This window comes from Callionymus lyra, chromosome 10 (assembly GCF_982586985.1).
Source record: "Callionymus lyra chromosome 10, fCalLyr1.hap1.1, whole genome shotgun sequence".
Taxonomy (NCBI): domain Eukaryota; kingdom Metazoa; phylum Chordata; class Actinopteri; order Syngnathiformes; family Callionymidae; genus Callionymus; species Callionymus lyra.
Window position 1 is genome coordinate 1,284,502 of NC_141827.1, and position 12,651 is coordinate 1,297,152.

A 12,651-nucleotide genomic window follows, 5' to 3' on the forward strand; every position below is an offset into this window, starting at 1 on the left:
ACTAGAAGTTAGTATCATCAGGATAGTGTACGTACTAACTAGTAACTAATCCTCCACAGATAGTATGTCTCAAACATACTTCTCTTAGTATACTAGAAGTTAGTATCATCAGGATAGTGTACATACTAACTAGTAACTAATCCTCCACAGATAGTTTGTCTCAAATCAAACTCTGCTGCTACAAACTAACAGGAAATGACGCGACAGCTTCTTCTTCTTCTACTATTTAACGATGGTTTCAACCAGCTGTAGGAACACTAGCGACACCTGCTGGCAGCACGTTTGGTTTGGAAGAAGAAATAAAGAAAAAATATGAGAATCGAAATATTCGCGAGATATTTAAGCTGGTATCAGCAGCGAAGACGTGTTTATCCTCCTACTGCTGCTGAAAATACACCTATAAGTATATGAAAATATATATATATGTATATACAATATATATACACTTTTGTGGGCGTTTTAGTAACAATCTAGTGTGTATGGAGCACTAACTTTACATACTAAGAATTGAGACGCACTTACACACTAAAAATACTAACTTTGAGTACACAAGTATGCTATTTGAGTCAATATGTTGTATGTTTTCAACACTGAACGTCAAACAGTATGTTGTCAACGAGACATTATCGTGAGCAGAAGCTGAAGAAAGAACGTCAGACGAGCATCTTATCGATGACAAAACAAAGAACCTCTGAAGGCGAAACACGACGATAACAAAAACACTTTGTGATGATTTGAATGTTGGCCTCGGTTGAAGAACGAGTTGATAAAAGTATTTTGTCAAAAGTTATCAGGACATGACGTTGATCTCAACCTCGCTGCGAGGACAACGGAAAGTTACTTCAGGTTTAAACGTTTTATTAAAGTTCTGTGAAAACGTCTTATTGTTCGTCGGATGTTTCCGATCAATCCAGTCGTTAAAGACAAGTCAACACAGAAAACATGTTTATAAAAAATGGAAAATATTGTGTGAAACAGTGATTTTGTTATTGATCCCTTGATGTTGTGATGATCCACAGGTGTCTTAAGAATCAACAGTTGAGGAAATGAGTTTTGTTTTTTACGACATCAAATATAAATATATCGTTAAAATATATTCCTTTAACAGAAAAAATGTTTTGAAGTTCAAGTGAGCAAAATCTTGACCACACCCACTCTGCTGTGATTGGTCAAGCATGGAGGTTTGTCACCGCACATCATCAATGGTCTCCACCTCCAAGCGACTGGTTGTGTAAACAAAGCGTGATTACAGCAGGAGGAGGAGTGAAGCCATTGTTACATCATAATAGACTCTCGTAACCTCTTGTTTGTCCAGATTTCAGAGCAACTTTATAAAGTAATAAAGTGTAAAACATGGTCATGATGAGAAGTTACTGAACATTCACTACATGACACCAGAGTTGATACTAGTTGATGTTTAATGACACCAGAGTTGATACTAGTTGATGTTTAATCACACCAGAGTTTGACGGTCATATATAAAGCGATGGTTGTATTATTATTATTATTATTCAATCACAGCATACCAACCTACAAAAGGGTTGAAGGTGTTGGGTAATTATCTGAGATCATGTTGTCACATGCATGAGGCAGAAGAAGCTCCTCCTCGTCCGACACCAACATCTTCAAAAGCCTTTGAGTCTAAAGGTTGATTTTTAACTCTTGAAAACTTCCAGGACTTCAGCTCCAGACATCATGAGACCAATCCAGCCAGAAGAACACGAGGTCAAAGACACCAGCATTGAGTTCAGCTTGGTCCGGGTCAAGGGCACGTGGATGAGGAAGGTGGAGATCAACAAAGACTCACATGTCTCTGCTGCCAAAATGTGAGTGTGAAATATGATATAATATCACCTATTTTAACAAAGTTTGATACATTTTTTACATTTTAACTGTTTCAAAAATTGGTTGTTTAAGTTTTTATTTCATTATTTCTCCTTGTTTGTATTAAATAATATTTACAAGAGTTAGTTTTCATAATACTTTGGTGGGATAGAATGACTTTGTCTGGTCTAGAAAAGCGCTATACAAATAAAAATGACTTACTTACTTACTTACTTATTACAAGATTATTTTACTTACAATTCAACTATTCAACAATTACATTAACTTTATTAATCGCTCTGGAGATCCTTCGGGAAATCGAGCTTTAAGTTTTGTTAAAAAACAGTCATTGTTTTATTTGTTATGTTGTGTATCAAAAAAGATAAACATTACAATTTAGATGTGGATGTGAATGAATCTCTTCATTAATTCAGAATCAGAATCAAACTTTGTTGCCTGTGATGTCAGAACAAAACAGGAATTGAATGTGAAGGTGAGACGATCACTAAAGCAAAACAAAATATATAAACATTAATGTGTGAACCTTTTATTAATTTGTTTTATATTTGATTTGTTTATAAATTATTACAATAACTTTAAACTTTCCTTTCTGCCTTTTCTTCTTGTATTAGTTTCCTATTCATTCATCAGTTCGCGGGGCTGGATTTCTTTGGGCGAGAGGCAGGGGACACCCTGGACAGGACACCAGTCTGTCTCAGGACACACACACATTCACACACACTCTCATACCTACACACAAGTTCTCAATACAACCTCTTGATGTTTTTGGACTGTGGGAGGAAACCGGAGTGTCCGGAGTAAACCCAAACAGTCGACTCCCTGCTGACCTGGAAGTGAAGCATCAACCTGTGAGACGATCGAACCACTGCACCACCGAGAACACTAGACAGAAGTTCCTGAAACATATATTTAATTTGGATTTAAGAAGCTTGTTAACGTTGGTTTATTTAAGATTTGAGATCCATTTTCTTTCCTTGATTTTCAAAGATTCCGTTCTTCGTGGACCTCTGAAGAAAAGCTTTAAGGATCCGTTTGAAGATGTGTCTTCTTGTGTGTCTTCAGACTGGAGAAGACCAGAGAGACAGGAACCACGTGGACGGTCATCAGCCCGATCGTCTTCAGCTACAAAGTGGTCGAGACGGTGGATCTGCTGAACCCGAGCAACGACACGCTTCTGTTCGGCCACAGCAGCGACGCCCTGGACGTCCGTCCACCCAAGAGTCCTCTCAAGCGCTTCGTGGTGGTGGACCTGGAGGTCCACAGGATCTACGGCCACAAGATAACGGAATATTTAAAGGCCAGACAAGTGACCTACAAGATCCTGGCTCTGCCCACCGTGGAAGAGAACAAGTCCATCGACATGGTCCTGGAGATCCTGGAGGAGATCAACAGGTTCTCGCTGGACCGCCGCACGGAGCCCATCATCGCCGTGGGCGGAGGTGTGTGTCTGGACATCGTGGGTCTCGCCGCCTCACTCTACCGACGTCGCACTCCGTACATCAGGGTCCCGACCACCCTGCTGTCCTACATCGACGCCAGCGTCGGGGCCAAGACCGGCGTGAACTTTGCAAACTGCAAGAACAAACTGGGTTCGTACGTCCCTCCGGCCGCCACCTTCCTGGACCTGTCCTTCATCCAGAGTCTTCCTCGGAGACACGTGTCCAACGGTCTGGCTGAGATGCTGAAGGTAACGACGAACATCTAACAACATCTAATGCGTCTCAAACTAGAAATGATTTTAATTATGTGTATTTCCCTGTTAAACGACGGTTCTTTTGGAGGCTCCGAGTAATTAGAAATTGTTCATGATTCAAATACTTGTACACAGTAGAAGAAAAACGCCTGGATGTTAGGAATAAAAGTACACAAGGACTCCATGATTCGCTTTATCTTTCATTAGTTTGATGCTCTCAGACGTTATACATGTGTATAAACTGAACTACTTCAATAAAGTTGTATTTTCAAGGTACCAGGACTGATATACAGAACTTTTCAAAAAAGTTTTTTTAATGAAAACATGGTGAATTAAGAGATGCCGTTGGTCATGTGTTCAAAGATCACACAGATGTGTCCTGAGGCTGTAGATTCAGAAGTACTGTATGTATTGATGGAGGCGTCGTCATGGTAACAGTGGCGGTTGTGCTCATCCTAGATGGCCCTGATGAAGCACAAGGGTCTCTTCGAGCTTCTGGAGCGACACGGATCCTTCCTGCTGGACACCAAGTTCCAGGCGGACGACGCAGACGAACCCGAGCGGTTGGGTTCTCGAGCGACACGTATCGCCATCACCACCATGTTGGAGGAGCTGGCGCCCAATCTGTGGGAGGACGACTTGAACCGCCTCGTGGACTTCGGACACATCGTGAGCCCCGAGCTGGAGATGGTGAGTGACTTGGATCGTTGCTGTACTTTATTAGTATTTATTTCATTTCACCTTTCAAATGTTGAGACATTTTTTATTAATATGTTTTTATATATGTTTTTAATATAATATAATAATAATATTTTCTAAATAATAATAAGATATTTTCACATAGAATTTGATTTTAAAAAAGGTTATCATTTTTTCATTCATAGTTTTTCAAGTTCACTTTTGTCCGGTGCTACTATTTTACCAACATTTAATATTTTATAAAATATTCTTCCAAGTTTAAAACTGATGAACTTAGATTTGTTTTTTTTAAATCCATGCCCTAAAAATGCATTTTGTTAAGTAAAATTAAACTTTTTTTTTAATAACATTCTTAAAATATATATTTTTTAAATTAAAGTTGTTGTTTACGTTAATATCAGGAAAGTAATGTTGATTCTTGACCTTAATAGACACAATTTAGATTTTTCTAAAGGATAAAACCATCATAGTAAATACTTTTGTTTTGTGTATATGTTTTTGTGTAATAAATCCAGACTCTTGTCCATTTGTTTCCATCTTCATTTTGCTCTTTACTTCAGTTCCAGTTCATTTTGTTTTTAAACTTCCTTCTGTCAAGGTTGTTTTTTTACTTTTATCTAGTGATTAGTTATTTGTAGAAAAATAAATCTATGAATCCATAAATAACTGCTTCTTTTAGAGTCGATTTGACGTTAACAAATGTAGCCAAATGTCTTATGTTCTGAATAATAATAAGATATTTTCACATAGAATTTGATTTAAAAAAATTATTATAATTTTTTCATTCATAGTTTTTCAAGTTCACCTTTGTCCGGTTTTTGCCAACATTTAATATTGTATGAAGGGTAAGAATTTAAAAGTACATAGAAAATGTATTCTGGAAATAAATTTTCTTGAGTCTTTTTGTTTTTCTTTCCAGAAAATCCTCCCTTCCCTGCTGCACGGCGAGGCGGTCAACATCGACATGTCGTTCATGGTCTACGTGTCGAAGGAGAGCGGCTTCCTGACGGAGGAAGAGAAAGGGAGGATCATCAGCTGCATGGAAGGTCTGGAGCTGCCGGTCTGGCATCCGGTGTGTACCATGGAGCTCGTACAGAAGACCCTGCAGGACCGACTCAAGCATTCTGGGGGCCTCCTGCGAATGCCGCTGCCCGTGGGTCTCGGACAAGCAGGTGAACGTCTACTTCAGTTCAGTTCTCGTGAACCTCCATCAAGTCAGACCTCAACGCATCATGGCTGTCAATCACACAAGGATCAAAATCTTTAAGAAAACAAGAAATGTTTGTTCTCCAAACTGTCTGCAACCAGAAGAGCTTTTATCTTTTTCATTCTTGAAGGCTCCTTGGAACCTTGACCCTGAGACAACAAAAGGGATAAAACAAACACATTTGGGTCACCTTGACCTTCAGATAACACACGTTTGTCCTCCTTACCAAACACTCACTTTTACTGACTTTATTGTACATATAATTGTTGACAACTATACTAATCTCCTTTTTGAGTTGATCCTTGTGTTCGCCGCATGTAAAAATTAAAAAAAAACATTATTATTATTGTTATTATTATTTTAGCGCGACTTAACATTAGAATAAAATAGATTTTTTCCCTGACCATCTGATATGTTACAAAAAAACTTTGCCGGAGTCAACGTGCCGTCGGCCACAGTTTAAAACTCCAGGTAAGATGTTAGTTATGTGTCTGAGATGATATTCTGTGGCTCATGTTAGATCAACGTCTCTTTGTTCAAGATCAAGTGTTTTCATGTTCATAGCTTTGATTTGATCATTAACATTTCAAAGTAAATTAATCAAATTATCTTTTTAATAAATATGTATTGTGTGTTCAACACAAACAATCGACAAAACCAAACACATTAATATGTAAATAAAGGTCACATGATGTTCAAGGAAAGAAATGTCTGATGTTAAATGTTATAAAACCTCATATTCTTTCAATGCTTTGTTGTTACAGAAATCTTTAACGACGTCTCTCAGGAGACTCTGATCAAGGCGTTCCAGAAGTGGTGTGAAGACCTGAGCACGTCTGAAGCTGGTGCCAGTGTTGTAGAGTTTTAACTTCCTTACATTTGTTGTATGTAAAACTGATGAACGTAGATTTGTTTTTTTAAATCCATGCCCTTGTTAAGTAAAATTAAACTTGTACGTTTTTTTAATAACATTCTTAAAACATTTTTTTTTCTTTATTAAAGTTTACGGTAATATCAGGAAAGTAACGTTGATTCTTGACCTTAATAGACAAAATTTAGATTTTTCTAAATGATAAAACCATCATAGTAAATACTTTTGTTTTGTGTATATGTTTTTGTGTAATAAATCCAGACTTTTGTCCATTTGTTTCCATCTTCATTTTGCTCTTTACTTCAGTTCCAGTTCATTTTGTTTTTAAACTTCCTTCTGTCAAGGTTGTTTTTTTTAACTTTTATCTAGTTATTAATTATTTGTAGAAAAATAACTCTTTGAATCCATAAATAACTGCTTCTTTTAGAGTCGATTAACAAATGTAGTCAAACGTCTTATGTTCAAGTCGAGGAATGTTTAAATCATGATTCAACGTGAGTTTAAAAGTAACTGAGGCGACATGAAGGCATTTATTCACATGAATATGAACAGATAAGAAGGTGGAGTCAACAAAATAATTATTTATAAAACATCATAACTTAAAATAAAAATAGCTTTAAAAAATACACATTTATTCTTTGGTCATCCTTGGAAAAGAGTAGTAAGAGAATAAAAATAATATTTCACCCTCTATCTCCAAACATCCTGCAAGACGGAGGTTCATCATTAAATATAGACTCAGAATATTCATAATAATGTTGCGTGTCCATGACCCGAGGTCAGTGAAGGTCAAAGGTCACGCTAACAACCTTGCTTCTCGTCCGTGCACGAGCTGGAGCTGCTGCTCATGGACCCGTCCGGGGACAGCGAGGACAGCAGCGGGTCGCTGGGCGAGATGGGCGACAGGGTGTCGTCTCGGACCAGCTCCTTCATTTTGCAGTTCCTAGAGCTTCCGTAGAGTCCGGAGTCTCCGCAGTCCGAGGGCATCTGGCCGAACGTGATGGTGCCGTTGTTCAGGTCCAGCGTGGTCGGGGGCGACATGTTGGCCGCGGTCCCGTGGTGGTAGAGGTCCGAGGTGCAGTCGCCCAGAACGCTGGGCTCCTGCTTGATGGCCCTCGCCATCAGCTCGGACGTGCAGACGGACGGAGACGACATGGACGTCAGACCGTGAGCCCGAGCCTGGATCTCTAACTCCTGCCAAAGAAACTTTATTATTGAACATATTTCCTTTAACATGTACGTCAGAAGCACAACATTCATTTAATGAAGTATTTATAAATATCTAACTCCTGCCAAAGAAACTTTATTATTAAACATACTTCCTTTTACATGTACGTCAGAAGCACAACATTCATTTAATTAAATATTTGTAAATATTTAACTCCTGCCAAAGAAACTTTATTATTAAACATATTTCCTTTTACATGTACGTCAGAAGCACAACATTCATTTAATGAAGTATTTGTAAATATTGAACTCCTGCCAAAGAAACTTTATTATTGAACATACTTCCTTTAACATGTACATCAGAAGCACAACATTCATTTAATTAAATATTTGTAAATATTTAACTCCTGCCAAAGAAACTTTATTATTAAACATATTTCCTTTTACATGTACGTCAGAAGCACAACATCCATTTAATTAAATATTTGTAAATATTTAACTCCTGCCAAAGAAACTTTATTATTGAACATACTTCCTTTTACATGTACATCAGAAGCACAACATTCATTTAATGAAGTATTTGTAAATATTGAACTCCTGCCAAAGAAACTTTATTATTGAACATACTTCCTTTAACATGTACGTCAGAAGCACAACATTCATTTAATTAAATATTTGTAAATATTTAACTCCTGCCAAAGAAACTTTATTATTAAACATATTTCCTTTTACATGTACGTCAGAAGCACAACATTCATTTAATGAAGTATTTATAAATATTTAACTCCTGCCAAAGAAACTTTATTATTAAACATACTTCCTTTTACATGTACATCAGAAGCACAACATTCATTTAATTAAATATTTGTAAATATTTAACTCCTGCCAAAGAAACTTTATTATTAAACATATTTCCTTTAACATGTACGTTAAAAGCACAACATTCATTTAATGAAATATTTGTAAATATTTAACTCCTGCCAAAGAAACACACACTTTTAATATTAAACATACTTCCTTTAACATGTACGTCAGAAGCACAACATTCATTTAATGAAGTATTTGTAAATATTTAACTCCTGCCAAAGAAACTTTATTATTGAACATACTTCCTTTAACATGTACGTCAGAAGCACAACATTCATTTAATGAAGTATTTGTAAATATTTAACTCCTGCCAAAGAAACTTTATTATTAAACATACTTCCTTTAACATGTACGTCAGAAGCACAACATTCATTTAATGAAGTATTTGTAAATATTTAACTCCTGCCAAAGAAACTTTATTATTGAACATACTTCCTTTTACATGTACGTCAGAAGCACAACATTTATTTAATGAAGTATTTGTAAATATTTAACTCCTGCCAAATAAACTTTATTATTGAACATACTTCCTTTAACATGTACGTCAGAAGCACAACATTCATTTAATGAAGTATTTGTAAATATTTAACTCCTGCCAAAGAAACTTTATTATTGAACATACTTCCTTTAACATGTACGTCAGAAGCACAACATTCATTTAATGAAGTATTTGTAAATATTTAACTCCTGCCAAAGAAACTTTATTATTAAACATACTTCCTTTAACATGTACGTCAGAAGCACAACATTCATTTAATGAAGTATTTGTAAATATTTAACTCCTGCCAAAGAAACTTTATTATTGAACATACTTCCTTTTACATGTACGTCAGAAGCACAACATTTATTTAATGAAGTATTTGTAAATATTTAACTCCTGCCAAATAAACTTTATTATTGAACATACTTCCTTTAACATGTACGTCAGAAGCACAACATTCATTTAATGAAGTATTTGTAAATATTTAACTCCTGCCAAATAAACTTTATTATTGAACATACTTCCTTTAACATGTACGTCAGAAGCACAACATTCATTTAATGAAGTATTTGTAAATATTTAACTCCTGCCAAAGAAACTTTATTATTGAACATACTTCCTTTAACATGTACATCAGAAGCACAACATTCATTTAATGAAGTATTTGTAAATATTTAACTCCTGCCAAAGAAACACACACTTTTAATATTAAACATACTTCCTTTAACATGTACGTCAAAAGCACAACATTCATTTAATTAAATATTTGGAAATATTCATATATTTTTCAGATGTTGAGATTCATTACAACAAGATCTATTTAAGAAAAGTTTTTTTTTCAATATTAATGCGTGGTCATATTAAAAATATGTTAATCTACCTTTTAACATTTTCCATACATTAATGTTTTTACATTTGAAAGTCAACTGATCATCCTTTTATAATTGAATAGTCATTTGTTTTAGTAATAAAACCGACATGTCCATATAAGGAAGCGACTTCCTGCTGTAGCGTCACCAGCTGAGCGTCGTTAGCAACCATGGCTAATATGTGAGTAGAAAACATTGACATAAACATTATTTTTCACTGTTTCATTTGGTCAAAGTGACACCTGTGTTTACCTGAAATAATTTATGCCACAAATTAGGTGCGAAACAACGATGTTTTTGCTGCTAGGATGTGAACGTTAGCATCTTAGCATGTTGTTTAACGTAAAGTGCTGCTTTCACGACCGCTATTTTCAATATATTCCGACATAATTATCTTAGAAAGGTTGGTTAAAAACTATGAAAGTAATGTTTTAATGCATATACATCACTTTGTTGTTTTAGTTTTTTGATTGACAGCTAGCCAGGTTACGTCACTGACGTCACTAACTCAGTAGCTTTAGAAAAGTTCAACCTCGTTTGTTTATGTAAAGTCTTTAGTTTATGTTGTTGTTTATTCGTTCAACACGATTTAAAATGTATTCAAAAATAAAAATAATACATATTTATAATCTAGTAAATATAAATAAATATTAATGGTTTACTATATATTTATGTGTGTATCTGTGGACCCACCTGTATACGGAGCATCAGGTGTCGGTTGGTGTGTTCCATCTTTCTATGTCTGCACTCCAGCTCCTTGGTTCTCTGCTGCTCCCTCTGAAGTTTCCTGATATAGTCCACCGAGGCCTTCAGAATGGTGCCCTTATTCCAGCGCATGTCTCTGGGGGAGAGTCGAGCGTCAGCTGACCACTGACCACATCGTGCTATTTTGAGACGACAAGTGACGTGTGTTCAATCAAAATACTCACGGATCGTTGGACTTGGGAATCAAGGTGCCCAACTCTTTAATGCGGTCGTTGATGTTGAACCTTCGTCTTCGTTCAACTGCAATGGAACAGTTGTTACTGTACGTGTAAAACTGTTTACTGTTGTTTTGAACTCACTCAGGTTGTGGTTGTCCTTCTTCTGACGCTCTTTAGCGAGAGCACGGACTTCTGCTTCTGTCAGTCAAAACAAATGTTCACTTCATTTCACATTTATGAATCAATAGGTGCATAGCATGGAAAATAGTCGTAGGGAATTATTCATTTGAGTTGTGTGCAATTTATTGATACACAAAATGATGTGACGTTAATTTTTGACCAAAAACAACAACATAAGATTATCACAGTTCAGTTCTTTGCTTACCTACTGGGAAACCATCTGGCCTTTGATAGTTTTCATAATGACCACAGGATCCAGACTTGTCCAGTACTTTCTTCATGCCTGAGGTTAAAGTAATTATTTGGCAATAGTTGACTTCACACTCTTGTGCATTTATGAATCGCACACAGTATTTCTTCATTTCAACTTTTAACTTTTTTTTCACTTTGGAATTGTAACTTGAACAGAAAAGAAAAGGCTGACAAGGTGTTTTTTCACTGTTGGGTTCATCACTGGATTAACTCTTTTACTGATTGATTTCTGTCCTTGAGCCTGAAGTTTGATTTCCTCTACCTGTGTATTCCCTTTTGATGCTCGGGGAACAGGAGTTGTTCATGGCGATGCCCGGGATTGGAAGTTGATTCCCGTAAACTTCGAGAAGATTCTAAGGAGATTTCACGGTCAACACTTCATTCTACTGGTGGGTCAGACTTCATGTATTCAACGTTACCGGGTTGTTCATTTGCATTCCCGTGTCCATGATCCCGAGGACGTCCTCGTTGTAGCTCGACTCCAGGCTGATGATGTCATCGATGACGTCGTCCATCTGCAAGACAGGAGACGGATGTTACGCTTCAGCTGGCAGGGAACGTCGATGGAATGCCTTTTAAATGAAGCGTACTTCTTTTTCGCAGTTGGTGGTGAGCGTCAGGAGGGCCATGGGACTGTTGGGGGCGCTGCTGCCAGGACCGGGTGGCATCCCGTGGTCAGGTGGCTGACTCGCACACTGGTTGCCAGCTTTACCGCCGAGCGTGGTGGACAGATACTGTCGGACCTGCTGCCTCTGAGCCTGCTGGAGGTGGTACTTGGACGGATTATCGATGTGGGACTGCACCTGGGTTTCATGAGGTGAAGAACACAATATGATATTTATTATTTAAGTCAAGTCTGGAGGTAGGTTTAGCTAAACTCTAGATGTGTGTAGGTAAAATTCTTCGAATAATACCTTTCAAAAATTAAAAAAAATGGTTAAGCTTTTACATTCTGGACCATGTGGAAATATTTAGTTTCGAAACCACAGATTACCATCTTTACCCCTTTTTCGCCAAAACAAGAGACTTTTATCAGTCAGATTTGCACTCAAGCGTGACGTTAAAGCTCTACTTATCTTAAGGGTCAATCCCGCCATTGATTGTTGATCGAATGTCAAAAATAGGTCTGAGATAAATCATTTGTTTGAACAAGACGGTTTGAATGATTCAGTGATACAGATAAAAAAAGAAACAAAACTCATCTTACCTGATAGTGGCTGTATTCAAGCATCTCCAGCATGTTATGACCTTTAACTCACGGTATCTACAACCACTGTATAATCCCTTTTTCCTGCCAGCCTGCAGTTGAACAGCGAGTTAGCATGTGTGAATGCGAACACCATGGCCGGCCCGTCCTCATATATCAGGGGTTCTAGCTCATTAGTGATGCAAGTTATGAAGCGGAAGGAGGACCGGGAGTGACACTAAATCCGTCCCCCCCCACTTTGTGTTTTTTCCTGTTAAAGTATGAATTTATTTCTTTATAGAGCCTCCTTGACGTCACTATGTTTGGCAAACAAAGAAGCCCTTTCATTCTCCGGCGAAGAAGGCCGCACACTGAAGTTGCTTAAGGCCAGCTAAAATTTTAGCTTTAGTT

General features: G+C 37.1%; 2 protein-coding genes across 2 annotated transcripts; one reads left to right on the plus strand and one right to left on the minus strand.

The window, feature by feature from the left end:
- The first annotated feature begins 1,660 nt into the window (after positions 1–1,660).
- On the plus strand, positions 1,661–6,585 carry eevs (2-epi-5-epi-valiolone synthase). Its single transcript, XM_087801135.1, has 5 exons — positions 1,661–1,826; positions 2,908–3,532; positions 3,998–4,228; positions 5,157–5,409; positions 6,209–6,585. Exons 1-5 carry the CDS (start codon positions 1,696–1,698, stop codon positions 6,310–6,312), a joined length of 1,344 nt encoding a protein of 447 aa, XP_087657261.1. The 5' UTR covers positions 1,661–1,695; the 3' UTR covers positions 6,313–6,585.
- A 531-nt stretch (positions 6,586–7,116) lies between these two features.
- On the minus strand, positions 7,117–12,352 carry mitfa (melanocyte inducing transcription factor a). The gene is made up of 9 exons (XM_087801576.1): positions 12,262–12,352; positions 11,645–11,857; positions 11,474–11,569; positions 11,317–11,407; positions 11,008–11,085; positions 10,764–10,820; positions 10,629–10,704; positions 10,393–10,540; positions 7,117–7,509 (listed from the first exon to the last, which is right to left on the minus strand). The coding sequence occupies exons 1-9, from the start codon at positions 12,292–12,294 to the stop codon at positions 7,117–7,119; spliced, it is 1,185 nt and encodes a 394-aa protein (XP_087657702.1). The 5' UTR covers positions 12,295–12,352.
- Positions 12,353–12,651: the final 299 nt, after the last annotated feature.